Source organism: Mirounga angustirostris, unplaced genomic scaffold (genome assembly GCF_029215605.1).
Source record: "Mirounga angustirostris isolate CCGP_5_RB_7025 unplaced genomic scaffold, mMirAng1.0.hap1 SCAF_9, whole genome shotgun sequence".
Taxonomy (NCBI): domain Eukaryota; kingdom Metazoa; phylum Chordata; class Mammalia; order Carnivora; family Phocidae; genus Mirounga; species Mirounga angustirostris.
The window spans coordinates 130,940,201-130,967,366 of record NW_026991717.1 but is presented as its reverse complement, the minus strand read 5'-3'; the positions used below and the strand labels follow the sequence as shown (position 1 = coordinate 130,967,366).

The following is a 27,166-nucleotide window of genomic DNA, read 5'->3' as shown; positions in this document are numbered from 1 at the left end:
GAAATGTTATTTAGACACAGTAATGATTGTGTCAGAATCTGATTCAGACAAAAAGTCTTTGGGATTTTGAAAGATGGCCGATGTACCACGCCATGGGAATATGGGCCAGTTTACTACATAGTTAAGGGTCCCGTCTGTGAGGGTCAGAGGAAGAGGCATGTCTTACTCCTCTTCCATAGTCTCCCTTTTCCATCACTTGCATCAGCTCCCCCCCCGCCCCCCACATTGGACACACACTCTTTGGTTAAGGGCGGTATAGCACTTAGAGTCATCATTTCCTACCTCACATTTCTTTCCAGCATGGTATGGAAGGTGTGGACTGGCCCATGAACACAGTATTTCCTTTCCTGGGGGCTTTGCTTCTCCCCACATTTTGCTCCGCTGTCTCCCTTGAGCCTGTTGCTCCCATCGTTGGCTCGCTGGTAGCCTCCCCTCTGCCTCGTGTCCTCTGCTCCCCCACGGGGGGCCCTTCTCCCAGGCCTGCGACAGGCGGCACGTGCTGGAACTACCTCAGTCGTTTCTCATTTCACTTTTTTCTTTTCTTTGTTCATATGGGCCAGAAGAGAGAAGGTTGAAGTCCCCGTGCCAGGCATACTTGAAAAATTTAGGGCTATTAGGATTTTTTTTTTGACTCTTCAGGCATTATTTGCTTTTGTCGTATGCTTAGACATCCCACTGACATCCGTGAGAGCTCTGTCGTGCAGTGAGTCTGGAATCTGACCCACGGAGTCTCCATCAGACAGGCGGACCCTGAGTCCTCCTGGATCCTTCTGCCACCAGATCCGTGGAGAGCCTCGCAGGCCGCTGTGGCTCAGGGCATCCAGGTTGAATCAGTCGTCTCTGTGCCTAGGTGCTCCATCTGTAACCCAGGCTTGCTCTAGAAGAGGAGAATAAAAAGGTTCTGACTTTGGCCGAGTTCATGTGGGCAGGAATCACTCCTGTCTCGCTTGCCCTTGTAACCCCTCAGTGGCTGGCACAGGGCCTCATGCCCGGTAAGCACTCAGTACATTTCTGTTGTGTGAATGAATGAATACATTATTGATATTTTTGCTTTTCGGTATGTCTTCAAAGCACCATACATTAATCATTGTTTCTTCTGGAAACTCACTGTTAGCTTCTTGTCCATTTTTTTTTAAAGTTGAGGAAAATGAGTTTTAAAGGATTTTCTGAACCTACACAGGAACTACCATTAGAACTTGGAAGGTAGTTATTTTCAGCCTATGCGTAATCACATCAGAGGTGAGCTTTAGAGCCTCTTGATGGTTCTGTGATCCAGATAGCATTTTTAAGTTCATTGATATTTTTCAGAATATCCCCGTTAAGATCAAAATCTACTCTTTTTGTTCTTCTCTTTTACTTTCTTACTATGAACTTCTGTAGTCTCTTCCTGGGAAGATGACCTGGAGGAACTGTTTCCATAGAGACAAGGACTAAGGTATTAGTGAGTTGTGAGACTTCTGTAATGTCGGGAAAGTGGGTTCTTGGGGATATAATGCACCATATAGGAACTCTATTTTTGGGTGATCGAGGGACGACTTCCCCTAAGGCTACAGCTTCTCAGGGACCTCTGTCTCCTAGGGTGAGCTCTTCACCTTCAGGTGGAGGCAGATCCTTCCTTGTGCACAGCCCAGACCACATCCTGCTTCCTGACCTCAGTACCCAATAGGAGAGGATCAGAGCTTGTTTATTCCCTAGGGGTGGTCCGCTTCTTCCTCCCTCCCCCATGGGCTTTCCATTTCTTTCTGGAATGCATCCATCTCATTCCTTCCGTTTGCTGCCCCTTACGGTGTTTGTCAACAGAAAACCCTCCATAGATATTCTGAAGGGGAATGTGTTAAAAATCACCATGTATTTTTTTTTTTTAAAGATTTTTTATTTATTTATTTGAGAGAGAGAATGAGAGAGAGAAAGCACATGAGAGGGGGGAGGGTCAGAGGGAGAAGCAGACTCCCCGCTGAGCAGGGAGCCCGATGCGGGACTCAATCCCGGGACTCCAGGATCATGACCTGAGCCGAAGGCAGTGGCTTAACCAACTGAGCCACCCAGGCGCCCAAAAATCACCATGTATTTTAACCTATTCAGCAAACACTTGATTGAAAGCTACTTTGTGTACCTGAAATGCCATTCCTCTGTATTCCCAGCCAAGGATGATTTATTTGTTTTATTTTATTTATTTATTTATTTTTTTAAGATTTTATTTCTTTATTTTGACAGAGACACAGCGAGAGAGGGAACACAAGCAGAGGGAGTGGACAAGGGAGAAGCAGGCTTCCCGCTGAGCAGGGAGCTCGATGTGGGGCTCGATCCCAGGACCCTGGGATCATGACCTGAGCCGAAGGCAGACGCTTAACCGACTGAGCCAGCCAGGTGCCCCACCAAGGATGATTTAGAAGCCGTTAGAATCTTTATTTCTATCTGGGCAGAGTCAAAAGCAAAGATAGAACAAGGTTAAGGGCTGTTTTGACTACTTTGGCAGCTTCTTGTGTCAGCAGCATGATGAACTGATTTTCTTTAGAGGAGGGAAGATGTTAGATGCCAGAAACATTCCCTCCCCCTCTCGTTTGACTCCTAGGGAAGTGGTTCCATTTGTGTCTCAGCTGGAAGTCTGCCAACTCTCAGGTTGGTTCAGAGGGATAAGTAAGGGTCTGGTCTCACAGTGGCTCTCTCCGGCCTTGGTGTAAGAGAGAAGGTCCGTCCACAGAGCCCGGGCTATAAAAACAAGACTTAGACCAAGTCTGAATAATATGTGAGACCGACCCATTTGGAACTATCATGTTGCTGTTGTTAAGTTTTGAGTTGGAATAATCTGAGCACTTTCTAATGAGTTAGGCTAAGCAAGGGCAACCCACTTTATTTTTAAAGAAAACCTGTTTATAAATATATTTGAAATTCTAGTTACAGTCATTTAATGGAATGTTTAAAAAGAACACCTAGGGACGCCTGGGTGGCTCAGTCGCTTAAGCATCCAACTCTTGATTTCAGCTCAGGTCATGATCTCAGGGTCATGGGATCGAGCTCTGGGCTCTGTGCTCAGCGGGGTGTCGGCTTCTCTCCTTCTCCCTCTCCCTCTGCTCCTCCCCATGTGCTAATCTCTCTCTCCCCCCCCCCCCACTCCCTGTCTCTAACTTAAATAAGTAAATCTTTAAAAAAATAAATAAAAAATAAAAACTCTTGTGTCAGGTTAATTTCTGAGATAAGGTGATTTCTTGGTAAAGTGCCACTTAGCGTGGACAGTTTTTGCTTCATATTTTAAGGCTTTTTCCACAGCAGGAATCCTCTTCGTCTGTGGCACGTGCACATTTGACATACTTGGGTGTGTTTGATGCTGTGTGGAGCATCAGTGTTGAAATATTTAACTTTCATTGTTCTGAAAAGGTGGACGATGTAACTAGAAGATTTCAAAGTGCCTCTCCCTCTTTGTTCTTCACCTTCCTGTGTCCCACAGTCAAGAAGGTAATGCTGCCGCTGATATTGGGCATCGCTTTGTTTGGCTTGAGGACGTTCAGGCTCTGACTGGAGAAACCTTCAGAACAGATAAGAAACCGGATCCGGCCAACTGGGAGTATAAGTCTCTCTACCGAGGAGACATAGCAAGGTACCCGTCACGATGTCTTTCCTGATTTTCACTGGTGGGATGTAACTTCTTTTTCCCCCGAACCCTCTCTGCGCGGTCTCTGTCTGCCCCCCCGCACCCCCCCCCCCCCGCCGCCCTTCTGGATTCTGGTGGGTGTCCTCCATCGCTGAGCTGTTGAGGCATGTGTTTTATCTCACACTCTGGAGTGAAAATTCAAACCTTGAAGTCAGGATCCAGGTCTGAAGAGTCTCATTTATCCGTGGTGACTGGCATCGTGCCGGGCGTAGTAGGTTTTTAGTAAATATTTGTTGAATGAATGAATCTAAAAAATACCTTGAAGTAAGTAATTGTGACGAACTATCCAGAAACCATTTGGTCTGATCTGTATGTCATTTTAAAAAGTCACGAAAGCTTTTTATTCATCTATCCCCCAAGTAAGCCATTTTAAAAGTGACATTATGTGGTAATGACTTTTTCAAGATGCTTCCAGCATATGTCACCAGATAAAAAAGAGACGATGGTATTCACTTCAGTAGTCAGTTTATTAAACTTTTCTCCTCTACCTTGTCAATCAAAAATATTTAAGTACTTATTAAATCCCTTAGGCACTGAGTAGTTTGTAAGACACTGCTGGGAACACAAAACAGTAATACACAATCTCTCTTCCCAGACAGCTTACAGGTAATGAAAATTGAAGGTAGAGAATATTGGAACGTAAAGCCAAGAGGAGACACCATTATCATTCTTTATAGGCTAATTACTTTTTTAAATAAATTTCGGTTTCCATTACATTGTTGTGCCTCCATATTTTAATTGTCATTCATCACGACATTATACCTCACCACATAGGCAATTCCAACTAAGATTTCCTTTATGATGTGTTTATATCTGTGATTTTTCAGTGCATATTTATATCTACATGCTGTCTCCTAAAACCTTATGGCTGAGAGTAAATGACTGTCAAAATGTTTTCATACCTTTTTGAATAATTTTAATACTCCTTAAAGTCTTGTTCAGTTCCCCATGGCCCCGCGGTGTGGAGCCACAGACGTGGTAGGACCCAGGACAAGATGGGGAGGCCAGCAAACGCTGATTGAGCCCATGGTTGTTAGCCTGTGTGATCCTCACATCTGCTCTGTGAGGGGAACCATACTCTTCTTTTATGAATGAGGAAAAGGAACCTCAGAGAGGGTAAGTAGCCTCTCAAGATCATGCTGCCAGGAAGCAGCTTTCTTGGGGAACCTATGTTCCTCTAACCTCAAGTATTCTTTTCCTGTCCACAAATACAGATGAGCTTGGTTGTGTGGTAGGATGTTTTCTACATTGGGAAACGGAGGACCCTGGTTCTCATTCTCACTTGGCCACTGACTGATAATGTAATCCCACGTGAGTCACTAACCCTGTCTGAGCCTCTGTTTCTTCATTTGTTAACTCCTGCTATGCTGCACACTCAGATATCAGACGTCATCGATAGAAATTAGACATTAGTTTGCACAGATAAAGGGTTATTACTTATTAATAGATGAAAAAGGAAAAATATTCACAATGACTGGCTCTTAAATCTCTGCTAATGAGAGGCCCAGACCTTAGGAGGAGAGTAATGAGAGAAGTTTACTAATCTAAATTGTGAAGATGCTATTGGAAGGGCGTGGGGCATTGGTGTGATTTCCCAGTAGATTCCTGAAGCTTAGGTGAGCTAAGTCTTACCCGGATTAATAGCTGTACCACTGTCAGTGTCCAGATCTAGGGAAGTATTGATCCCATGGCACTGTGAGTTGGTCAGAGGACAGGGGCGTGTTTTGTCAGGTCGTGAATTTTCACACTTCACCAGGGGCACTGACAAACCAGGAGTGTTGAGAGGACTCGGCTGGCACCATCCTGTGCGGACCAGATGAGGCCTTGTGGGTATGGGCCTGGAACAGCAATATGGTCAGAGTCTTCTACGCTTCAGTGGACCATCTTTTGGAAGGTAGATTGGCAATGTTCTGTGTAACTCGGGAAGGCAGAACCAGGATCAACGAGTGGAAGTTGCAGAAAGGAGATGTGACTCAGTATCAAAGCAAATTTTCTCATTGTGTGAGCCTCCCAGCAGTGACCTGGTATGCGTTTGTGTATTGTGGTGAGCAGGGCTTAGAGTTCGTGGGTAAGAGTCAAAACTACCTTTGGAAAATTCCTTAGGGCTAATATACTAGTTCTCCGTGACGTTCAGCTCCATTTTTTCTCCGTTCATGGAGTGGATTGTTTCTTTAACTATACACCAGATGAAATAGTTGGCTGATGTTTAGGAGCCAAGTCTTACAAAATAGTAGTAACTTTAACTTATCTAGTGCTTACTATATGGCTAAGGACTTGAAATCTATAAGCTTTTTGATCATCCCTGCTATTCTCTGACATGGGGACCATTATTATCCCCATTTCACAGATGAGGAAACTGAGGTACAGACAGGTTGTGGGGTTTTGTTTTAAATAACTTGTTCAGGGTCACCTAGTTAGTAAATGATGGGGTTGGAATTTGGACCCAGGTAGACTGCCACCATGAGAGCATGTGTGAATTGAAGTCACTGAAGGAAAGGCAAATTTATTATTGCCCAGCTCACTCTGGAGCTTAGAGCTGCTGAGTGGATTCAGGGCAGAAGTGTGTGCTCAATTTAAATATATTCTTTTCCCATATCCTATCCCTCTTTCTTTTCTTTCCCCCTTTCCCATCCCTTCCCTTTTCCTGTAGCTAAATTCATGTAAATTAAATGTCCATATGGTGTCATTCACTGAACCTCCAAAGTGGGGTTCCCTCCTTCTGGAATTATTCAGGTAAGACCAGCTGACTATTTGATAAAGATTTTACAGAAAAAAATGCCTTCATGTGGGGGAATATTGCATTAAATTACATCCTAGGTTCTATGATTAAAGTTATGTAATAAATGATAAATTAGATAAAACCAAAATGTCCAATTAAGGTTCTATGATAGATGATAAATTAGATAAAACTCAAATGTCCAACAATAGAGAAATGTTAACTAGATGAGGGTTTACCCCTCCAATGGATTGATTCAAAACCAATAAAAATGGTATTTTCTAAAAAGAATGGTATGGGGAAATGCACAGAGGTAGGGAGAAAAGCCTGGAGCTGTATATCAACTATTTTTAAAAAGAGGTGTGTGTACACATATAAACACATGTACACACATATCTGAAAGTAGGCATTTAATAATACAGATCAGTAAGACTCTTTTCCTCCTTTATCGTTTTCATCTGTTATAAAATGCAGCTATTAAAATCAGCTTTAGAAAATGCATTTGTAAAGTCAGAAAACTGTAAACATTTTTAAGAGATTATGTGAATGTTAAAATACTGTTGATTTTTAGCAAAAATAAAATAAAAATAAAATAGTAATTAAGGGGAGAACAAAACGAGTTCTACTTACAGTTTGTTCCTGACAGAACGATGGGTGTGTTTAGAACTCTTGAAGTACTATTTTATCTCCTCACCCCTCGTTACAGTTTGTTTTGACATTCCTAAAGGTACCGGAGACAGATTGTTGTGAGTTAACCTAGGAGGGCCTGGGGGAGAGGATGGAGAGGAAGGGTTTGTGTGCATGTGAGAGCTGGGAGGGCGGTTTCTCAGGCACCTGTTGACTGTGGGGAAGCCACGGAGGTGCTGGGCCTGGACCAGGTGGAGGTGGACACAGAACTTTCTGGAAGATGACAGAAGATTGTGGCTGCTCTCTCCTTTTTTTTCCCTGACAGCATGATATTATGGAAATTTTAAAAATACAGCATCATTTGAAAGAATTTTACAGTGAACGCTCCTATTCCCACCCTCTGTGTTCTACCATTAATATTTTACTGCGCCTGCCTTATCACATATCTGTCTGTCCTTCAGCCCATCTTATTATTTTGGTGCCAGCCTCCATGTACTGCCCCCTAAATACTTCAGCATGCATGTCATTAACTGCAGTTCAAGATTTGTTTAGTTTTTTCTTCGGACTTAAAATTCACATACAGTGTAACACAAATCTTCAATTGCTGAGTTTGGACACATGCATACACCTGTATAATCCAGCCCTCTGTGAACATATAGAACATCCCTGTAACCCCTCCTCCCCCCAAATTTCCTCCTGCTCTCTTCCATTCAGTCCCCACCCCACCTCCCCAGGGGCAGTTACCGTCCTAATTTTTTTCCATCCTCAATTAGTGTTGTCTCTTCTAGAATTCCATATAAATGGAATCATACAGTACGTACGCTTTTGGGCCTGGCTTCTTTCACTCAGTGTAATGTGTTCGACATCCAGCGCCATTGTGGCGTTTGTCAGGAGTTTGTTCTCACTGCTGGTCGCCTTCCGTTGTGTGGCCATACCGTGGCTTGTTTATCTGTTCTCCTAGTGATGAGCACCTGGGCTCTTCGTGGCATTCGGCTGCTGAGAATATCTGTGCACGTGTCTTTGTGTAGAAAGGCAGTTTCCTTTTTCTTGGGGGAATGCCTAAAATAGAATTGCCAGGTCACAGGGTAAGTCTAACTGCCAGACCTTTCCCCAGAGTGACTGTACCAGTTTCCATTCTCACTAACAGCATGTGAGAGTCCTGGTTCCCCAGCGGATAGCTCACTGGTGTTCAGTGTCTTCGGTGTTTAATTTTAGCCGTTCTGGTGGTATGTGGCATAGCTCCTTGCGGTTTTAATTTGCACTTCCCTCATGATTAATGATGGTGAGCATTTCTGTATGCGCCAGTTGGCCCTTCATGGCGTCTTTTGTGAATTCCGTGCGGATCCTTTGCCCATTCTTTAACTGGTTGCTTGTGTAACACGCCTACAGAAGAGTGCACGGTTTCCCTCAGACTTCATGCACAGATTCAGTAGTCGTGAGTGTTATTCTGGGGCACCTGCACACACCATACAGGCCTTTTGGAACCCAGCCTCTCTCCCTCTAGAGTAGAAAACAGCCAAGTGTAATTTTAATTATTTTGTTTCAGGATTAAAAATACAATCTTAACCCTCCCCGTTTTCTTCTTACGTGGGGACACAGGACTATATTGAGGAAAAGGTTCCGGTGTAGGAGACAGATGACTCAGTCACGCAAGGTTCTGGTGTCTTTACGAAGAGTGTAAAGGAGGGGATGGGGATTTCCACCTTGTCTGTTACGTAGGATCATGATGATCAGTGACATAATGTATGGGGCAGACTTTACAAAACTCCAGGAAAATAGAAATTACTAGAAATTACTAGATCTGGAAGACAGGCCTGATCTTAAATTCATGCGATGTTAACAAAGAATGGAAGTGTTTAGAGGAATAAGTTCCACACAGAAAAAGTTGATTGCTAATTGTCGTATTTCTCTAAATAGAAACTGTTGGAAAGTAAGGTGAAGTTAGCTTGCTTCACAAGAGCTCAGCCCGCTGAGCGAGCCTCCACTGGTGCAGAGCTATGACCTGTTCCCTCAGTAACTGTCTTTCTTTTTCTAATACAAGATACAAGAGGAAAGGAGACTCCTGCCTTGGCATTAACCCTAAGAAGCAGTGTATATCCTGGGAGAGGGCTGCCGCAGAAAAGAAGCCTTCACACAAGCGTGTTGAGCGCTATTTTACGAAGAAGAGCGTGGGCTTAATGAACATGGACGGAGTTGCCGTTGGCAGTAAAACCGAACCTCCCTCGTCTGAGCCGATCTCGTTTATCCCCGTGAAGGGCTCGGATGATGTGGTTCCTCCCGTTACGACCTGGTTGAACCCTCTGGGGATTTACGATCCGTCCACCGCGCAGTGGTTACAAGGACAGGGCCCTCCAGAGCAAGAACCAAAGCAGCCAGACTCCCAGACAGACAGAGAGCGCGCGCTGCTCAAGGCCAAGGTGGAGGAGTTCAACAGGAGAGTGCGGGAGAACCCTCACGATATTCAGCTGTGGATGGCGTTCGTTGCTTTTCAGGTAAGGAGCGCCGTCCCGCTTCTCTTACTTAGACTTAGTCTGGGGCAAACCAGTGCGCCCCGCAGCCGCTTCTGAGCCCCTGGAGGAACCGGGGCCCCGGGCGTGGAAGTTTATTACCCTGGAGCCCTTGCCCTGAGCTTGCTTCCAGCCCGTGAGGAACCCCACGTGTGGGGAGTCAGGGCTTCCATGTGGAATTCGGGGGTGGGAGGCGGCAGGGGAGCATGAAAGGGCTCCTAAAAGAAGGTGAAATTTAAACAGAATCTGGGAAGAAGCGCCCCTGTTCACCCGGGGTTGGGGGGGAGGGGAGTGCAGGGTGCAGAATGCGCAGAATTGGGCAAGAGAAGGCGCTGCTCCGGCGACGACCCAGCTGGGGCTCCGGCTGCGTCCTGCTTGCTTGTTTTTGAGCCGCTCGTACAGGTGTATTTTGCCGCACACCTGCCTGTGTCGTGCGTAAAGTGGGCTCTTGAGAAGCCGCGCTCAGGGCGCTGCGTGCCCGCCCCCGTTACGTAACTCCCGTAACTCCCGTAACTCCCGTAACTCCCGTAACTCCCGTAACTCCCGTAACTCCCGTAACTCCCGTAACTCCCGTAACTCCCTTGCCGGAGCGCAGACGGCGGGGTGAGGGAAACGCGAGCAAACAGGCGCCCCAGGAACGGAGCTCCAGCCAGAAAAAGCGGTGACTAGCAAGCCCAGGAGGTCCGAAGGGCGACTGGTCCTGGGAGGCGCCGGAGGGCGGGCCTTGCAAGGAGCTCTGGGGCCGTGGCGGGCTTTTGAGGCTCCCCGACTTGCGGTTGAGAATTGACGTTTTTTGTTTTTTGGTTTTTTTTTTCATTCATCAAGTCAGTGTTTTTTTAATTTTTTTTAAAAGATTTTATTTATTTATTTGACAGAGAGAGACACAGCGAGAGAGGGAACACAAGCAGGGGGAGTGGGAGAGGGAGAAGCAGGCTTCCCGCCGAGCAGGGAGCCCGATGCGGGGCTCGATCCCAGGACCTGGGATCATGACCTGAGCCGAAGGCAGACGCTTAATGACTGAGCCACCCAGGCGCCCCTCAAGTCAGTGTTTTACTTGGTAAACATGTCTGAGACCATGCATCCCTGGCTGCTAAGCACCATGGCGGACAGGGCTAGAAAGGTAACAGCTTTATTTTGAGCAGGGGGCAAAGACAAGGCAGCACTTTACAGTTATGAATTGACGTTTTTGTCTTGAGGACGAGGTCGTGCGGAGCCCCGGCCTGTATGCCCTGGAGGCAGGGGAGCAGGAGAAGCGGAAGAGGTCTGCGAAGCTGGTGCTGGAGAAGCAGCTGGCTGTCCTGGAGCGGGCCATCGAGAGCAACCAGAGCTCCGTGGAGCTGCAGCTGGCCCGGCTGAAGCTGTGCGCCGAGTTCTGGGAGCCCTCGGCGCTGCTCAGGGAGTGGCAGAAACTGATCTTTGTGCACCCCAACAGTACGGCCCTCTGGCAGAAGTACCTTTTATTTTGCCAAAGCCAGTTCAGCACCTTCACCGTGTCGAAGATCCACGGTCTTTACGGCAAATGCTTGAGCACTCTGTCCGCGGTGCAGGACGGCAGCATCCTGTCGCACCCCGCCCTGCCCGGCACCGAGGAGGCCGTGTTCGGTAAGAGGCCGAGCACCAGGTCCCTGCGTGTCGGGGGACTTACGCTTTCTTCTGGCGCTAGGCAGAAATGAAGGCGTGTTTCTGGTTTATTTTAGAAACGGCCAAATTGATACAACGGAATTAAACAAAGTATTAGGACCCCTTTGGACTAGACCAGATTCTCGCTTCTCCACCTTCTTGGTGGGGGTGTGGAGCGGGCATCAGAGCCGGTGAAGTTAGCAGAGTATCCCCGGCCCAGAAGTCCCAGCTTTTCTGCTTATTAGCCAAGGAAACACAGTCAAGTCTTGGCTGTTGTGGCTGTCCATGGCCTTCCCTGTCCAGGTGTCTGTCTGCTCCTCTCACCCGTCCTGGGATCTCAGGCGGTGGTGGTCGTGGGGATCAGCACACAGAGGCAGTTATCAGTATTATACTGTTCATGTTCTGTGTCCCGAAGGAGCTAGAATATGAACTCTGTCCGGTAATGAGGTACAGAAGGCAGCATGTCACACAGGAGCTGGAGAATATCACTCTGGACTTGAAGCCTGGATTTGCCCTTCACTGGTTCTCTTGTGACCTTGCATATTTCCTTAATCTGCTTGAGCTGCAGTTTCTCGCTCAGCAGCAATGATACAATACTTGCTTTATAGGGTCATCGAGCACGTTAACGGAGATTGACCCATGGTGAGTCTGGCTCCGTGTCTGGCACACAGCAGGTGTTTATTTGATCAAAACTTTGCTATTTCATTTCTTTTCTTTCTTTTTTTAAAGATTTTATTTATTTGGAGAGAGCGAGAAAGAGGGAGAGCGTAAGCAGGGGGAGGGTCAGAGGGAGAAGCAGGCTGTCCGCTGAGCCCGATCCGGGGCTCAATCCCAGGACCCTGGGATCATGACCTGAGCCGAAGGCAGATGCTTAACTGACTGAGCCACCCAGGCGCCCCTGTATTTAACTTTTAGATTAGATTCTAATTCATTCATATTTATATTTATATTCTAAAGATATAAATATATTGCTCTAGAATTAATAAGCATTTACAACACTGGCATAAAGAGTCTCATATTTGATATCATTTGTGGTATGCGCAAATAGCCTAGTGTTACTCAGAACATGAAACTACCACAATTCAGACAAACCGAAATTTTCATAGATGGAACTTTGATTTGTTTTCAGTGGTCTCTGAACACATGATGAAGATGGATCGCCATCTAGTGATCCATCGAGCACAGATCTTTGCTCTCTGATGAAAATCTATACCATCCTTCTAGAATTTTTCTTGTAATAATGAGCTTTGAGTATCTGGTAACTATTCAGAACAACCTCTTGCCTTACTTTTTTTTAAGATTTTGTTTATTTAAGAGAGAGCATGAGAGGGGGGAAGGATCAGAGAGAGAAGCATACTCCCCGCTGAGCACGGAGCCCGATGTGGGACTTGATCCTGGGACTCCAGGATCATGACCTGAGCCAAAGGCAGTCCACCTAATCGACTGAGCTACCCAGGCGCCCCGTTCTCTTGCCTTACTTTTATGCAGCATATATAGTTTTTGTTAATATTTGTATTCCACAGTGGTTTCATATAAAAATTGGAATAAATGTACTTTGATTACAGTTCTGTGGTGAGTCCTTTTAATGAGAACACGTAATTAGTACAGCTTTTGAGAAGATCACAGGAACTAATTTCGGAGAAAAGATGTTCTCGGTGTTGAGACGCATGTTGTTAGAAGTTATGTTCTTTCCCTTGAATTGATGTTAACCAGGATTCTCCCTCTTGCTCTCCCTGCTTTCAGCTCTCTTTCTTCAGCACTGTCACTTCCTGCGGCAGGCCGGTCACTCTGAGAAGGCGATCTCGCTCTTCCAGGCCATGGTGGACTTCACCTTCTTCAAGCCAGACAGCGTGAAAGACCTGCCTACCAAAGGACAGGTGCGGGTTTAGTTGTGAGACCGGCCTCTCCCCTCCTTCTCTCCCCTCTCCTTCTCTTCCCGTCCCTCTCTCCCCACCCCTCTTTCCCCCTCCCTTTCTCCTTCTCTGTCTTCTGGGGGCAAGTGTGGATAATGGGAAGCGGTGGTAGTATTTTTAAAATCCTATCCTCTTTGTATCAGTCCTGCTGAGAACTGTTGCTCAGAATATGCTGGTGATCCAAGGAAAATTCCATAATGAAGGTAGTGAAACTTGGAGAGATGAAAGATCTACTCCCCCCAATATGAAGACTCAACTATGTCCCCCGCCTTTCTTTTCTTACTTATGGGACTTGTTTCAGTGCTAATTGTCCCCGCCAGGCAGAGAAACAGGGGTCATGCCTCTTAGAGCACGTCTCACTGTCTCCTCCCTCTGTGCATTCTAAGCTGGGTCTTAGGTTGTTTTTCCAGTTCGCATTTCCACTACGTGAGATCTTTGCGGGAATTACAAACGATAGCGCATGTTGGCACTTTCTCAACACTGATCCTAATTGGGGAGGTGTCATTTAGATGACAAGTGAACATTGGCCGTATTTGTGATATCAAGCAATAAAAAAAAAATCTCATCATAGAGCTACCCATATAAGAAAGCCGCCTTCTCCATTTTTCCTTAGAAGAAATCTCCATTTCCGACTTTGCAAAGGGGGTCTGGTGGAAGATGGATAGGGTATCTGAATTTATAGTGAACTGACAGAGGTCTCGGGAGGCTAAGATCTCCATCTTGTGGAATGTTCCTGAATTGCCTTTAAAGACTATTTTTTTCATCATTATTTTTATCTATTTTTTTCCTAGACAAAATTGGGTTAACGAATATTGGTTAATATTAGTTACCTGATTAGTAGTATCCCAAGCCAGATAAAATTATTTTAAGATCTGGTGTGCTGTCTTAAGAATATGCCATGCGACGGAAGTGAATCTTGGTGGACTGCGGGGCCCTGGCTGTGTGGTTGCCGGGTCAGGGTCAGAATGGCCCTCATCCCCGCCCTTTGCTGACGATCACAGACCGTGATGAGAGCAGTTCCTCTCGGGGAGGGCAGTGCCCGGGACTGTGAAGCATGAGGAGCCACTCCCCTCAAGTGTCAGCAGAGCCTGCTGTGTGCTCTTGAGGTTTTCAATACTAACAGCACACGTAGTTTCAAAGCATTTACAAGACAATTTTGAAATAAAGTTTTATCTTTCAGGATATTCCATATCTTTAAAACTGAGAGACATTGTTATAAGACACAGTAGTACAGCATGAAAGAAGCAGAGTCTGGTCTGTGCTTTTTTTTTTTTTTTAAGATTTCATTTATTTGACAGAGCTCATGAGAAGGGGGAGTGGCAGAGGGAGAAGCAGGCTCCCTGCTCAATCCCAGGATCCTGGGATCATGACCTGAGCCAGACGCAGACGCATAACCAGCTGAGCCACCCAGGCGCCCCTTGGTCTGTGTTTCTATGGAATATAAATAAATTGGTGTAACTTTCACACTTTAAAAAAACCACACTTCTTTTTCTTGAGTGCGCTTTCTTCTATCCCTCTTGTAAGAGCAAGACTGCGAAGAGGGAGTGTGGTCTTTCCAGCTCCCCTACCTGAGGTGGCTGCTGGGCACTCGGTACAGGGCCCGTGTCCAGACCACTGCCCTGCTCTGCCCTGCCCTCCCAGGGCTCTCCTGCACGTGGCCCTCTTGCAGGCGTGCGTGGCACCGCCCTGGGCTCAGGCTGGACTGTCCTGCGCCTCCTGGTCCACAGCTTGTCCCTGGAAGCCTCGTCCTCTTCTGAAGGTTTCTTAAAAAGCTTTCCTTGAGCAAGTGGTTGGCTCACTTTTAAAGTCCTTATTGTTGAGGCGCCTGGGTGGCTCGGTTAAGTGCCTGCCTTCGGCTCAGGTCGTGATCCCAGGGTCCTGGGATCGAGTCCTGTATTGGGCTCCCGCTTCTCCCTCTCCCTCTCCCTCTGCCTGCCGCTCCCCCTGCTTGTGCTTTCTCTCTGTCAAATAAATAAATAAAATATTCTTAAAAAAGAATTAAAAGAGCTAAAAAAATAAATCCGTACTGTCAGGTGATAACACGATTGCTTTTCTGTTCATTGCTGTGTTCACATCCTCCTCTCCAGGGAGTTACTTACTGCACTGAACTGGTGACCACACACAGCAGACCTAATGCCCAAATGCATGAGAGCAGAGGTGTGATCACAGGGCCGGGCTTTAACACACAGACCTTTTTATTCACCGGCTGTGCCAGCAAGTGTTTATTGAGTCCCTACTAGGTACTGGGCACTGTGCCAGATTTTAGGAACACAGAGTTGATGCCCTCAATAATTCCCAGTCCTATTGAAACTTTGAATCCCTTTCTCTTGGAAGGTCTTGAAAGTGACATGATTTCAGGTATTCAGGGGCCCCGTGGCTTTAGGGGAACGGGCTGTGTCCCTGTCCCCAGTTAGACTGGCCTACCAGGGTCAGAGCTGGGAAAATTCCTCTCCCACCCGGCTGGAGGCCCTTCTCGCTGACTGTGGCCGGTCTTTCTGTAACAGACTCTCAGAAGTGGTAGCCGGTCACACTTTACTGTGTCTGTCTGTTACAGGTCACTAGGCCCAGCCCACACTCAGGGGTGTGAATGCCACAAGGCACTGGTAGGGTCACGGGGGGCTATCTTGGAGGCCGCCTACCACACTAGCTCATTATTTTTTCTGTTTTGGGGTGTATCCTGTATCTACTGGAAAGACTGATGGCAAACAAGATTTCAACCACAAGCCCCTCTTATGCCAATTAGAGGGCACTTTGCTCAGTGACTCAGCAGTTTTGTACAAGTTAGGCTCACCTCTGTATTTTGAACCTGAACAGGTGGAATTCTTTGAGCCCTTCTGGGACAGCGGGGAGCCCCGGGCTGGGGAGAAGGGCGCCCGAGGCTGGAGAGCCTGGATGCACCAGCAGGAGCGAGGCGGCTGGGTGGTCATCAGTCCAGGTAAGGCACCTCTCTTTAGGATGCGTACGCCTTTGCCTTCTTCTGGAATGTGTTTTCACATCTTTCTGATTATTTGTTTATATGTAGAAGCTCTTTTGTCTCCGTCTTTAAGAACACTGTAGAAACATCAAAATGTCAGAAATATGTGAAGTGGATGCGTTGGGAGATTATAGAGTCTCTCACCCTTAGAGTCAACCCCCCAACCCTGTGGAGGGTTTGAGTTTCTGTCCAGAGGAAGTTTCATTTTTCCTTTTACAAGGTTGCTCCTCCCTACGAGTCCTCCCCTCCCACCCTTTCTAGTGTGTCCTTAGGACAGTCTCTCTGTTTTCTTGGCAGTGTACAGACCATCAGATCCTTTGAAGCATTCCTCCCTGTTAAGAATACTATAAAGTAACTGTTAATTAGCATTTATGTAGCTGTCATTCTGAATGACCCCAAAGTATTTTCTGGATTTACAGCCCAAGACAGCGCTGTCCAATAGAAACATAATTCAAGCCACAAAAGTAACTTCATATTTTCTCGTCGCCACGTTAAAAAAGTAAGATGATGAGGGCGCCTGGGTGGCTCAGTCGGTTAAGTGACTGCCTTCGGCTCAGGTCGTGATCCTGGAGTCCCGGGATCGAGTCCCACATCGGGCTCCCTGCTCGGCAGGGAGCCTGCTTCTCCCTCTGACCCTCCCCCTCTCATGTGCTCTCTGTCTCTCTCATTCTCTCTGTCTCAAATAAATAAATAAAAAAAATCTTAAAAAAAAAAAAAAGTAAGATGATGAAAGTAACATTGATGATATATTTTGTGTGACCCAGTGTGTCAAAACCTTAATATTTCAATGTGTAACTCTTAAAAAAATTGAGATATTTTGCATTTTATTTTTCACACGAACTCTTTGAAATCTGGGGTGTATTTTACACTTCCCAGCACGTTTCACTTCAGGCTAGCCGCTTTCAGGTGCCCCGTAGCCACATGGGCGTGGCTGCCATCTTGGCCGGCACAGCTCCCAGCTCCTCAGGGATTGCTTCTCCCCCTGGTTTTGTTGAAAGTGCGAGGGGGAGAGAGGCCCAGGCTTGGCTAGCCTCTTCTCAAAGACGTGTCACATTCCTGGGCCTTGGTTTCTTCAGGGAATGAAAACTATGGATTAGCTCCCATCTCTGTGGTGTCGCGACACTCCAGGCTAGGTGGTGTCTCTGGCCCTTTGGGTGTTGGGAGGACTTTTTCTCTGGGCAGCGCCAGCAGGGATGCTCACTCCTCAGTTGGCTCGGCTATTGTGACTTTCTTGGAGTGTTCTCTCCCAGAAAGAACTGGAATCATTCTCAGGCTAACCAGTGGTTTCGTATATGAAGAAAAATAACTTGCAAGGCAGAGTGGGGAGTAGGTATTACCCTTTTAGCCACTGAATTTGCAAGACCACACGAAGAACCAAAAAATGAAGTGTTTTTTCTTTTTTTTTTTTTAAGAGAGAGTATGAGCTGGCGGGGGGGCGGGGAGGGAGGGCCAGAGGGAGAGAATCTCAAGCAGATTCCATGTTGAGCATAGAGCCCGATGCGGAGCTCAGTCCCACAAACTGAGATCACAACCCGAGCTGAAATCAAGAGTCAGACATTCAACCAACCGAGCCACCCAGACGCCCCCAGAAGTCTTTTTAGTAGTGACTTTTCTTTGAGTACCAACTCAGGGTGGTTCTCTGTTTTTAGGGTTTTTTTTTGTTTGTTTGCTTTAATGAGCAAGACTCCTAGAGTGCATAGAATTTATGTTCTAAAGTTCATCATGTTCTGCATTTCTATGAGACTAAAGCAGAATTCTCACAGCAGTGTCCCGGGGATGCCGTTGCCAGAAACTAGTTGATAACTACTGTTTTTTTTTTTTTTTTATTTTTAAGTTTTCTTGTCCCATCTCGATAAGGTTGGTATTTAGAGAGTAGTTGGTATTTATCATTGATACTGAGGTGTTTCTTTTTCATATATTACTACTTACTTCTCTCTCACCCTCACTTTCTGTTGGTCTGTATTGTTATATTTATATGTGTCTTCCCAAAACCACGTCATCTTTTGAATTTCTAATGTAATAAATTCAGATGTCTAAGCTGGATGTGTGACTCAAGGGGGAAATTTATAAGAAACTGCCCACCTGTTTTATGGGGTAGCCGTACCATTTTATATACCCTGTTTGTTTATTTTTAAATATTGAACTTTACAGAAGACTCAAGACTTTTCTCCTCTTCTGCATGTTCAGTGTTAGGAAACAAAGTGAAAGTACAGGATATCGTGAATTGACTTTTTTTGAGAAGTGAACACAGGTTGTGATCATATGGCCACTGGTGAAAATCCTGATGGCTTTAGGAAACCTAAACCAGTACTGTTACTAAGTGTCATTTAGCGTTCTGGAACTGGAACTGTGTTGTCCAGTACCGTAGGCATTAGCCACATGTGGCCATTTTGATTAAATTAAGATGAAACAAAGTAAAAAATGGAGTTCTGCTGCCGGCTACATTTCAGGTGCCCACTGAGTCACATGGGGCTGGTTGCTACCATGTTACGCAGAAGGTATATGTTATGTCATCATCGTAGAAGGTTCTGTTGGACAGTGCTGTTCTAGAATATGTGTGTTCCTATTTTAATTGCTATGATACCATTAAAAATCATCTGATTCCACTGGCTAACCTGCCAGGGCTTTTTGGGAACCTGACTGGTGATAGGAGAGTCCCTCAGTGCTTCCAAGTCCCTGAACGTTCCAGAAGGCCGGGCCTGGCTCTTACTTGTCTTGGCCCTCCAGAGGCCCACCACAGAAGCTGGTGTCGCAGACTGGTTGGGCATCCGTGGTGGGTTTATTTGCTGATGAGGTGAGATAAAAGTTTTGCTCTCGTCTAGATGATGATGATGACGAACCAGAAGACGAGGACCAGGAAATAAGAGATAAGAGTCTGCCCAGGTGGCAGATCTGGCTCGCCGCCGAGCGGTCCCGAGACCAGAGGCACTGGCGGCCGTGGCGCCCTGATAAGACCAAGAAGCAAACTGAAGAAGACTGTGAGGACCCAGAGAGACAGGCGAGTGTCCCCCCCTGGGAGGGAGGCCAGCCATGGGGTCCTCCCCTTCTCCGCACTGCCGCGGGCTTTGCTCACCTGCAGGAAGCTTGCTGAGCGCCCGGGGCACTTGCCTGGCTTGGGACAGGTTAGCCTGCTCCCGTCCCTGTCTCTGGAAGCCTCACCGGCCACCGCTGCTGTGGGAGTGTGGAGGAACCTGACCGCATAGTTCCCGTCCCACAGTTGGAGGGAAGGCCCCTCCAGAGATGGTCTTCCAGTCACTCAGTTAATTTTTCACATGGAAGCCTGACGCCTCAGGGTTTTCAAGACGTGGTGTCCCTGTCCTAGGTTATTTAGCTCTGTCTGTCCGCTCTCCCCGCCGCACGCTGCGTCCTCAGAGACATGGCTGTTTGGAGGACGGGGACTGCATAGCGAGGCCGCGCTGGGACAGTCCGTACACAGCTGGTGTTGCTGGGGAAGCCGCTCACGTTTCTGGAGCCGCTCTTGTGTGCCCCGCACTTGGGTTGTCTCGTTGACTATCCTGGAAGGACGTGGCCCGTGCTACACCCTGTCTCGTGGCCAGCAGCTCTGGACGTTCTACGTTAAAATGAAGGAAGAGATTCTATTTGGAGCCTGAAATGGACCCAGTTTCCTAAGACCCCAGCCGTACTGCTTGGCATGTGACGCACTCTAGGGACAGACCGGCAGGTGTTTGCGATCGCGAGGCTCCCCAGCTGAGGCCTGGTCGGTTGTCTACGACCCTCCTTGCGATTTACGTGTCCCGAGGGTGGGGATTTTGCTGGATCACCAGGGCACGGACAGTGCTTTTCTTGTGCTCAGTTAGTGTTCCTGGATGTTGAATGACTGTTCAATGCTGGGTCTTCTGCTCCAGGCACGGGGATCAGCACGCGTGCCCGGAATGTTTGAGGAGTGGCAAATGGGGTTAGGACACAGGGAATTGGGGCGCTCTGGGCGGGAAGAAGGGGCCGACGCCAGGGAAACCGCCGCTCAGCTCTGGGATGTTTGGTGCGTGGCCTGCCGCGAGGCGAGTCTACACAGGACGTCCCTTTCCCGGCTGGCGCTGCGTGCGTTGGGAAGAGCAGGGTCTTCGGTATTCGAGGGTTTCACACCATTCAGGGTCACCTCTTCAGAAGCTGGTTCTCGAGGCTCAGAGTTGCGGCGGTTTTCTGGAAGCTCGTTTCTGGAGCAAACTTCTGCTGTGAGCAGTTCCTTGTCACTTAGCTTTTTCTCTAATCAGCGCCTGGAGGAGAAAAGCTTTCTGATGAATTGACCATTCTGAGGAGTCTGAGCCCAGGGAGTCCAGTTTTACTGTGCTCACGCTTCGGTTTCCTCTTTGCTGGGAGCCTCGGAGACCAAGCAGGTCGGCAGTGCCCTGAGACAGAGGCCAGTCTCTGTGGCCTTACGCTTTAAAGTGACTGCATGAAATCAGCTACGGACATGTACAGTCAGCATCATGTCTTAGAATTGCTCTTACCACGGCCTATGGATGATAGTGTCCTTCCTCCCTTGCTGCTGTTTATCTACCTTTGAGCATATTTTTCATTTCTGAAAGCAATTTTATATGAAGAAACCACCAAATAATAGAATTCTATTTTTTTTTTAAAGATTTACTTATTATTTTTAGAGAAGGAGGGAAGGGTGGAGGGGGAGAGAGAGAATCTCAAGCAGACTGCTGAGCACAGAGCCTGATGCGGGGCTCGATCTCACAACCTGAGATCAGGACCTGAGCCGAAACCAAGAGTCCGATGCTCTGCCGACTGTGCCACCCAGGTGCCCCCAAATAATAAAATTCTTATCTTCTATCTTAATAAACAGTTTTGATGATTGTAATTTATCAAAGTAACTACAAAAGCAATTGTGTGCTGTCAGAAGGGAATACGATCCTAGATTTTCTGTGAATCCGCTAGGCTCCTTTGGAAGGTTTGGCTTAAGCCCGCTCATGGCCCTCCCTCCTCCTGAGGGTGCTCGGGCAGCGTGAGAATGCCACCAGCTCCCGCCAGCTCTCCAGTACCTGGCGAGGCCTCTAGCTTTTTTGCATCTTGCAGGAAAGCTAGCTCTTGTCTGTTCAGAATTTAATTGGAACGGTGTTGAATCGTTAGCACATCCACATAAAAGGAGCCGTGGGGAAAGTCACGAAGCCTTGTCGCTTGTCTGTCGCGGTGAACAAACCGCGCTCCCAAGCGGGCCACCTCACCGTGTCTCCGTTACAGGTGCTGTTCGATGACATTGCGCAGTCTCTGATCCAGCTCTCCAGCCGGGATCTTCAGTTTCAGCTGGTCGCGGCCTTTCTGCAGTTCCTGGGCGTGCCTTCTGGCCTCAGCCCCCCGGCCTCCTGCCTCTACCTGGCCATGGACGAGGACAGCATCTTCGATAACGGGCTTCATGATGAAAAGCCATTGACTTTTCTCGACCTGTCCTTTTCCGGCGTCAGCTGTGTTGGCCGCTCAGACCCACTGGGCTGCCGTCGCTGGACCCGCGGGCACAATCGAGAGGGCGAGGAGTTCATCCGTAACATCTTTCACCTTGTGATGCCTCTGTTTTCAGGCCAGGAGAGGTCTCAGCTCTGCTTTTCCTGGCTACGGTACGAGATGGCGAAGGTAACTCCGGCCTCCCCCGCCCTGTGTGGGGGCTTCAGAAACGATTGCGGGGCTCTTGGTGTTCCTCAAGCGCTGGGCTTTGTCACCTCCTTGTTCAGGGACCCCCAAGGCCCCAGTATGTGGCTGCCCCACTGAGGGGCTGGGAGGGCAGGAGGAAAGTGGGGGGTGCGCAGCTCGTCAGTGACTGGAGCTGTTTTTTGTGTTCGCTCTTCTGTCAGGTGTCTGAGATTAGACAAGCAGTTAGTGTGAAGAACCAAGCTTAAGCAGGGGTTGGGGGATTTCGGGGTTTATTAAAAGATAAAATAAGCTACTTACCCTGCTCTTTGCATCGATCTGTGAGAAATTCCTCTAGGATGGACTCTTCTGCCCTCCGCTGGCCACCAGGTAGTATTGACTGTAACGCCCAGAGCTCTGTGCTTGAACTACCCAGATTGCACACACCAGGATGTATTATGAAAATAGTGTGCGAGGAATTTCGGTGGCCCCCGTCTCACTGGAGAAGGCTGCTTGGAGCAGACGAACCTTGTTTTCCGAGGTTTCCGGTGGGAACCTGGATGCGGTCGTTTGGGGGCGCCAGTGGCCTTGGTTCAATCCTGATTTGTTGTCCAGCTCAGAGAGCCTAAGTGTTTAGCAACCATGTGATGAAGGAAGTGTAGACGCCCGTGTGGCTTTCTGAAGTGCACAGTACAAAGGGATTGCTTGAAAATCACACAGCACTTACTTGGGAGTCCTTTTCTTTTTACTTCCAGGTCGTTTGGTGTCTGCACACTAAAAACAAGAAGAGGTTAAAGTCACAAGGAAAGAACTGCAAAAAACTTGCCAAAAACCTCCTGAAGGAGCCAGAAAACCGCAACAACTTTTGCCTCTGGAAGCAGTACGCACATCTGGAGTGGTTGCTCGGCAACACCGAGGACGCCAGGAAGGTGTTCGACAGGGCGCTCAGCCTGGCGGGGGGCGGAGAGCCGCGGGGCTGCGAGCCCTGGGAGCTCGGCCTGCTCTACGCGGGGCTGGAGCTGGAGCTGGAGCTGGAGCTGGAGCTGTCGCCGGCCGCGAGAGGGGCCGCCACGGCCCGAGCCGTCCACATACTGACCGGGCTGGCGGAGAATGGTCCCTACGCGCCCTACTCCGGGCCGGTCTCGGCTGTTCACGTTTTGAAGGCCCGGAAGGCTTACGAACACGCGCTGCAGGACTGTCGGGGGCAGAGCCGTGGCGCTGGGCCGCCTCCCGCCGACGCCTCTCACCGCCTCACCGGCCTGCTCAGGTGCTTCATGCTCTTCCAGTACTTGACCGTGGGGATCGAAGCCGCTGTGCGGATCTACGAGCAGGCGTGTGCGCAGCTGCAGGGCTCCGTCTCCGCGGGCGGCTGTGGGCCGGACGAGCCCGGCTGCGCGCAGAGCCCGGGCCGCGGCCTCGAGGCCGTCGCGCTGATGCACACGAGCCTGCTGCGGTTCCACGCGAGGGTCAGCGTGTGCCCCGTGGCTCCTCTGCAGCAGGCGCTCTCGGACGCCTTACGGTGGTACCCCGGCAGCCAGGTTCTGTGGCGGGCCTACGTACAGCTTCAGAGTAAGTCCCACACGGCCAGTAAGACCAGAAGGTTCTTCGATGCCATTACCAGGTCTGCCAAACCCTTGGAGCCGTGGTTGTTTGCGATTGAAGCCGAGAAAACGAGGAAGAGGCTGGTGGAAACCGTTCAGAGGTAAGTGCGGTCGCGCGTGGGTCCGCAGGGCCCTGCTGTGCTGGCCGCGACCGCGGTGCCCGGCGGAGCAGCTGCGGTAACTGCACCGCGGGCGCGAGCGGGGGCTCCGGGCGGGACTGCGGGTTCAGGCCCCAGCTCTCCCCGGCCCGGCTGCGTGGCCTCGGGCACGTCCCGTCCCCTCGAGACCGCCTCCTGTGAGGGCTGCTCGGCAGGGCCGGGCCGGGAAGTGCTGAGCACAGAGCGCAGACGGAAGGAATGCCTGGCCCCTGGTCTCACTCCCGGTGAGGACGCCATCGCGCGCCCCGTGTCGTCTCGATGCGGTGCGTGTGTCCTCCCAGGAGCGCTTCGGCGGTGGTTCGCTCTGGCCTCGTGTCAGCTGACGCCTCAGAGCCGCCTCTGAAGAGTGTTTCACTTTGTTTTTTATTTCTTCCACTGGGATCTTACTCACACTACATCCCCTGAATTGAAAGGACTTCCCCTCAGGTAGCATTTGCATTCTGCTCAGCAAAGGGGGGCTTGGTTCTAGAAAGCGGAGACGCAGGGAGGTTGTGTGTGAGTTCTAGGCAGACTCTGGCGTAGAGAACACAGAACCCTGGGCGCTGCCTTCTTCTGGCCTTGGAGGGGCCCCTCGTGTCTGCAGTCTCGCCCCCAGCGCCGCCAGACCTGGGGCACGGCACCGTCCCCGACATGCTGATCCTGCCGGAGCTGACGTTTGCTGTCGCTAGCGCGTCTTCGGTCTCAGCCACGTGAGCCTTGTCTTGCAGGGTGGATGGCAGAGAGGTCCACGCCACAATTCCCGAGACCGGCTTGACGCATCGGATCGAAGCCCTGTTTGAAAATGCTTTGCGGAGCGACAACGGCAGCCAGTGCCCCTTACTGTGGAGAATGTATTTGAACTTTCTGGTAAGAAAACGTTTCGAGTGTTCGTTTTCCTGCCGAGCCTCTGCTGCTTCCTCACAGGGGAGAACGTGCAGGTGTCTAGTAGCCACGTCCCAGGAAAACTGGCAGGGGCTTACTTTTCCCCCCACACCTTCTCGGCCTCGATGAATCCTTCTGAGAACCCTGGTGGAATCATGTCAGGTCTCTCTGGACTTGGGAGGGGGACGCAGGTTGCATCGCTCCTCAGCGCTTTGGTCGAGTGAAAGGAAGAATCACTGGGCTGTTGGCAGCAGAACTTAATGTGGCTCTCTCGGAGGTGACTTCCTTGAGCCAACAACTTGGAAATGGCCTAAGAGCTTTCATTGGAAAGAGACCTTCATTCTCTGCTCTCTGTTCATAAGAATTCCCAGGTTCTGATTCTGTTCCGTCATTGAAGGTAGGACTCACCGTAGAATGTAGCTTAGACAAGAGGCCTCTCCAGAGCAGCTTTGTTTTCACGTAGAAGTACCCATAGTTAGCAACTGAACATGGGGAGATGCCGTTTGATCGTGTTCATGTGCGTGTGGGGCTGAAAGGCGCTTCTTGGGCCTCGCAGAGTCTGTGAGGTGACTTTGCCTTTGGTTAAGGACCTGGCGTTGAGATGCCTCATTTCCTGGAATACATCTGCCAAGTTGTGTGGTTTTTCAGAAATGTAGTCTCCTGGGCCACTTGAGTGTTTCAGCTGAAGGCTACTAAATCACACCCAAGTGATCTCTAATGAATATTGTACCTTTTAGAGGCCAGGAGTGACCTTCCTTATCTCTCTGATTATTTCCACTGGATAAATTCTCAAGGCAGTCAAAGTATTTGAACTTTTCCTATCAGCACACGACAGAGTTGGGTATAAACAGATGTGGAGAACGTAAGTTACGGGCTAGGAGAGCTTTGGGCCTTCCCCACCTGAGATTTCGGAAGTCATCTTGGTGTGCCTCCCCTGAGCTCTAAGATGCCCGATGGCAGGGGGGACGCCGCATGTCAGGACAGCAGCTTCCTGGCACACCCAGGACAAGGAGGCGCGTCCTTGCGGGCAGAAGTTGACATCAGGATGAACCAACCCAAAAGTCTGTGTGGTTTGTTTTTATGTAAGATTTTATTTGACAGCGAGCACAAGCAGGGAAGTGGCAGGCAGAGGGAGAGGGAGAAGCAGGCTCCCCGCTGAGCAGGGCTCGATCCCAGGACCCTGGGATCACAACCCGAACTGAAGGCAGACGCTTAACCTACTGAGCCACCCAGGCGCCCCAAAAGTTTGTGTGTTTTTTTTTAACATTTATTCGTCAGACCCAAAAGCTCAGGTTTTATGTTTTGGCGCCCATGTGTGAAACGGAAACCTTCAGAAATCCAGATGGCATGTGCACGGCGCATTCGTGGCTGCTGCCTGTTAATCGGGGTGGGGGTGCAGCTTAGGCAGACCGCGGTCCGGAGAACGGGCTTCCCGTTGCATCGCCGCTCCTGGGTGGGACCACTCAGCTGGAGGAGCAGGTGAGGTGCTCCCTCAAATTTCCAATGCCGATACTGTGTGAGTCTTTGTAAGCAAGTGAAGGACCTTGAAATGTGAAAAGGGAGGGCTTGCAGACTTGCCAGTTTAACTTCCCCTGTTGTGGGTAGAGATGGTTAGGGCAAAGATGGACTTAGGGTATTTTTACAAAGAATCTTCCTGAGCCACATTTGGTTGGATTGTAGAAAAATTCTCTTTGACTTGGAAGAGAAGATTGAGGCCCTTAAGGAATTTCTGTTTTTCTGGAAAGGGTAGCATTGAACCAAGGACGAGTTTGAGCGCGACTTCTCCTGCAGCTTCTGAGGCATCTGGGTTGGCTCCCGAGGCTTTGATAACCCCGTGAAAAAGTCCACTTAGGGCCAGAATGCAAGGTGAGGAGAGGGCCGGGGGGAGCCGGCTCCGCGGAGGAGAGCTGGTGCTTTGGTTGTGTGGACGTGTGCGCATGTGTAGATCTACATGCACGGAAGCCTGTTTGCGCACTTTTTTCCTGCAAAAGTGGCGGAGGGATTACAGCTGCTTGTTGGCCACGGAGCACGTGGGACAAGGACGGGGTTGGCCAGTGAACACTGCCCACTAATGCTGGAACTCTGCTTGAAACCTCTGCTGCGGGGGTGCTTTCAAGTGCGCCGTTCTCCCTGCACGTAAACACGGTCTGCCAAACCTTGTTCTGTTGTTTTGGCTAATATTGCAGTTCTTTTCTTTTTTTCTCTCTCTTTTTTTTAAAGATTATTTATCTGAGAGCGAGCACAAGCAGGGGCAGCAGCAGGCAGAGGCAGAGGGAGAAGCAGGCTTCCCGCCGAGCAGGGAGCCCGACGCGGGGCTCGATCCCAGGACCCTGGGATCATGACCTGAGCCAAAGGCAGACGCTCCAGCGACGGAGCCAGCCGGGCGCCCCGAATTGCAGTGCTTTTCAAGATTGTGAGAGTTCTTTAGTTTGGTCATCCGGCTACACAATCAGGAAAGGAAGGACAGTGTATGAAACGTTAGCTGGTGAAATAGTCTTACGAACGGAAGGAGCCGTGGCCCCTCTGTAGTCCCCGACTTGTTTTACCCTCCAGCATCATTTCTTCTTCCCCCGTGTTGGCAGCGGGCGGAGGTCAGGCTGCATCGAAAGGCCAGAGCTTAGAAGAGCCGGTGGGAGGGCGAAGAGTCGTTTTCGGTTCACTCTGCTGGTCATGGGGACGTAAGCCTCCTCCCGGGAGCACTCCAGGTGTTGTGGAAACATAGTTTTTTGTTTGGGTTGGGTATCAGTTGGGTCAAGTTACTTTAAAAAAATTGTATTCACTAACAGCTGCTCAGATTTGTCTACAACCAGATAAGAAAAAATCAAATTTTACCAAAGCCCCTCAGGCGTTTCCCTTTCCCCCCATGCTGCCTCCGCCGGCTGGGGGTGGCCCGCGCCAGCTAGGAGGGTACACAGGGGCCGAAGAGGCGACCCCTCGCTCGCGCACTTGCTGTC

General features: G+C 49.1%; 1 protein-coding gene and 1 long non-coding RNA gene across 12 annotated transcripts in view; one reads left to right on the top strand and one right to left on the bottom strand.

The window, feature by feature from the left end:
• The window catches only part of NRDE2 (NRDE-2, necessary for RNA interference, domain containing), a 54,976-nt gene that overhangs the window by 18,198 nt on the left and 9,612 nt on the right, over nucleotides 1–27,166 (top strand). For 7 of the 10 annotated variants that reach the window (XR_010405302.1, XR_010405301.1, XR_010405303.1 and 4 more), the window contains 9 exons: nucleotides 3,446–3,595; nucleotides 9,034–9,484; nucleotides 10,696–11,101; nucleotides 12,863–12,996; nucleotides 15,847–15,967; nucleotides 18,829–19,004; nucleotides 21,212–21,598; nucleotides 22,348–23,294; nucleotides 24,059–24,197. Coding sequence is in view for 7 of the 10 variants with exons in the window: in XM_064571474.1 (XP_064427544.1) it covers nucleotides 3,446–3,595; nucleotides 9,034–9,484; nucleotides 10,696–11,101; nucleotides 12,863–12,996; nucleotides 15,847–15,967; nucleotides 18,829–19,004; nucleotides 21,212–21,598; nucleotides 22,348–23,294; nucleotides 24,059–24,197 (2,911 nt within the window). In the remaining 3 variants the exon portion in view is untranslated. Of the gene's footprint in view, nucleotides 1–667; nucleotides 993–3,375; nucleotides 3,596–4,581; nucleotides 4,766–9,033; nucleotides 9,485–10,479; nucleotides 10,620–10,695; nucleotides 11,102–12,862; nucleotides 12,997–15,846; nucleotides 15,968–18,828; nucleotides 19,005–21,211; nucleotides 21,599–22,347; nucleotides 23,295–24,058; nucleotides 24,198–27,166 lie in introns of those variants that run through there. The other 3 variants (XM_064571475.1, XM_064571476.1, XM_064571477.1) reach the window with 3 other exon arrangements.
• On the bottom strand, nucleotides 12,846–19,873 carry LOC129046547 (uncharacterized). Of its 2 annotated transcripts, none has more exons than XR_010405304.1 (3): nucleotides 19,080–19,873; nucleotides 15,824–16,083; nucleotides 12,846–12,982 (listed from the first exon to the last, which is right to left on the bottom strand). It is a non-coding gene; the product is annotated as an uncharacterized LOC129046547 (long non-coding RNA). The 2 variants fall into 2 exon arrangements; XR_010405305.1 differs by lacking the exon at nucleotides 19,080–19,873 and adding an exon at nucleotides 18,717–18,849.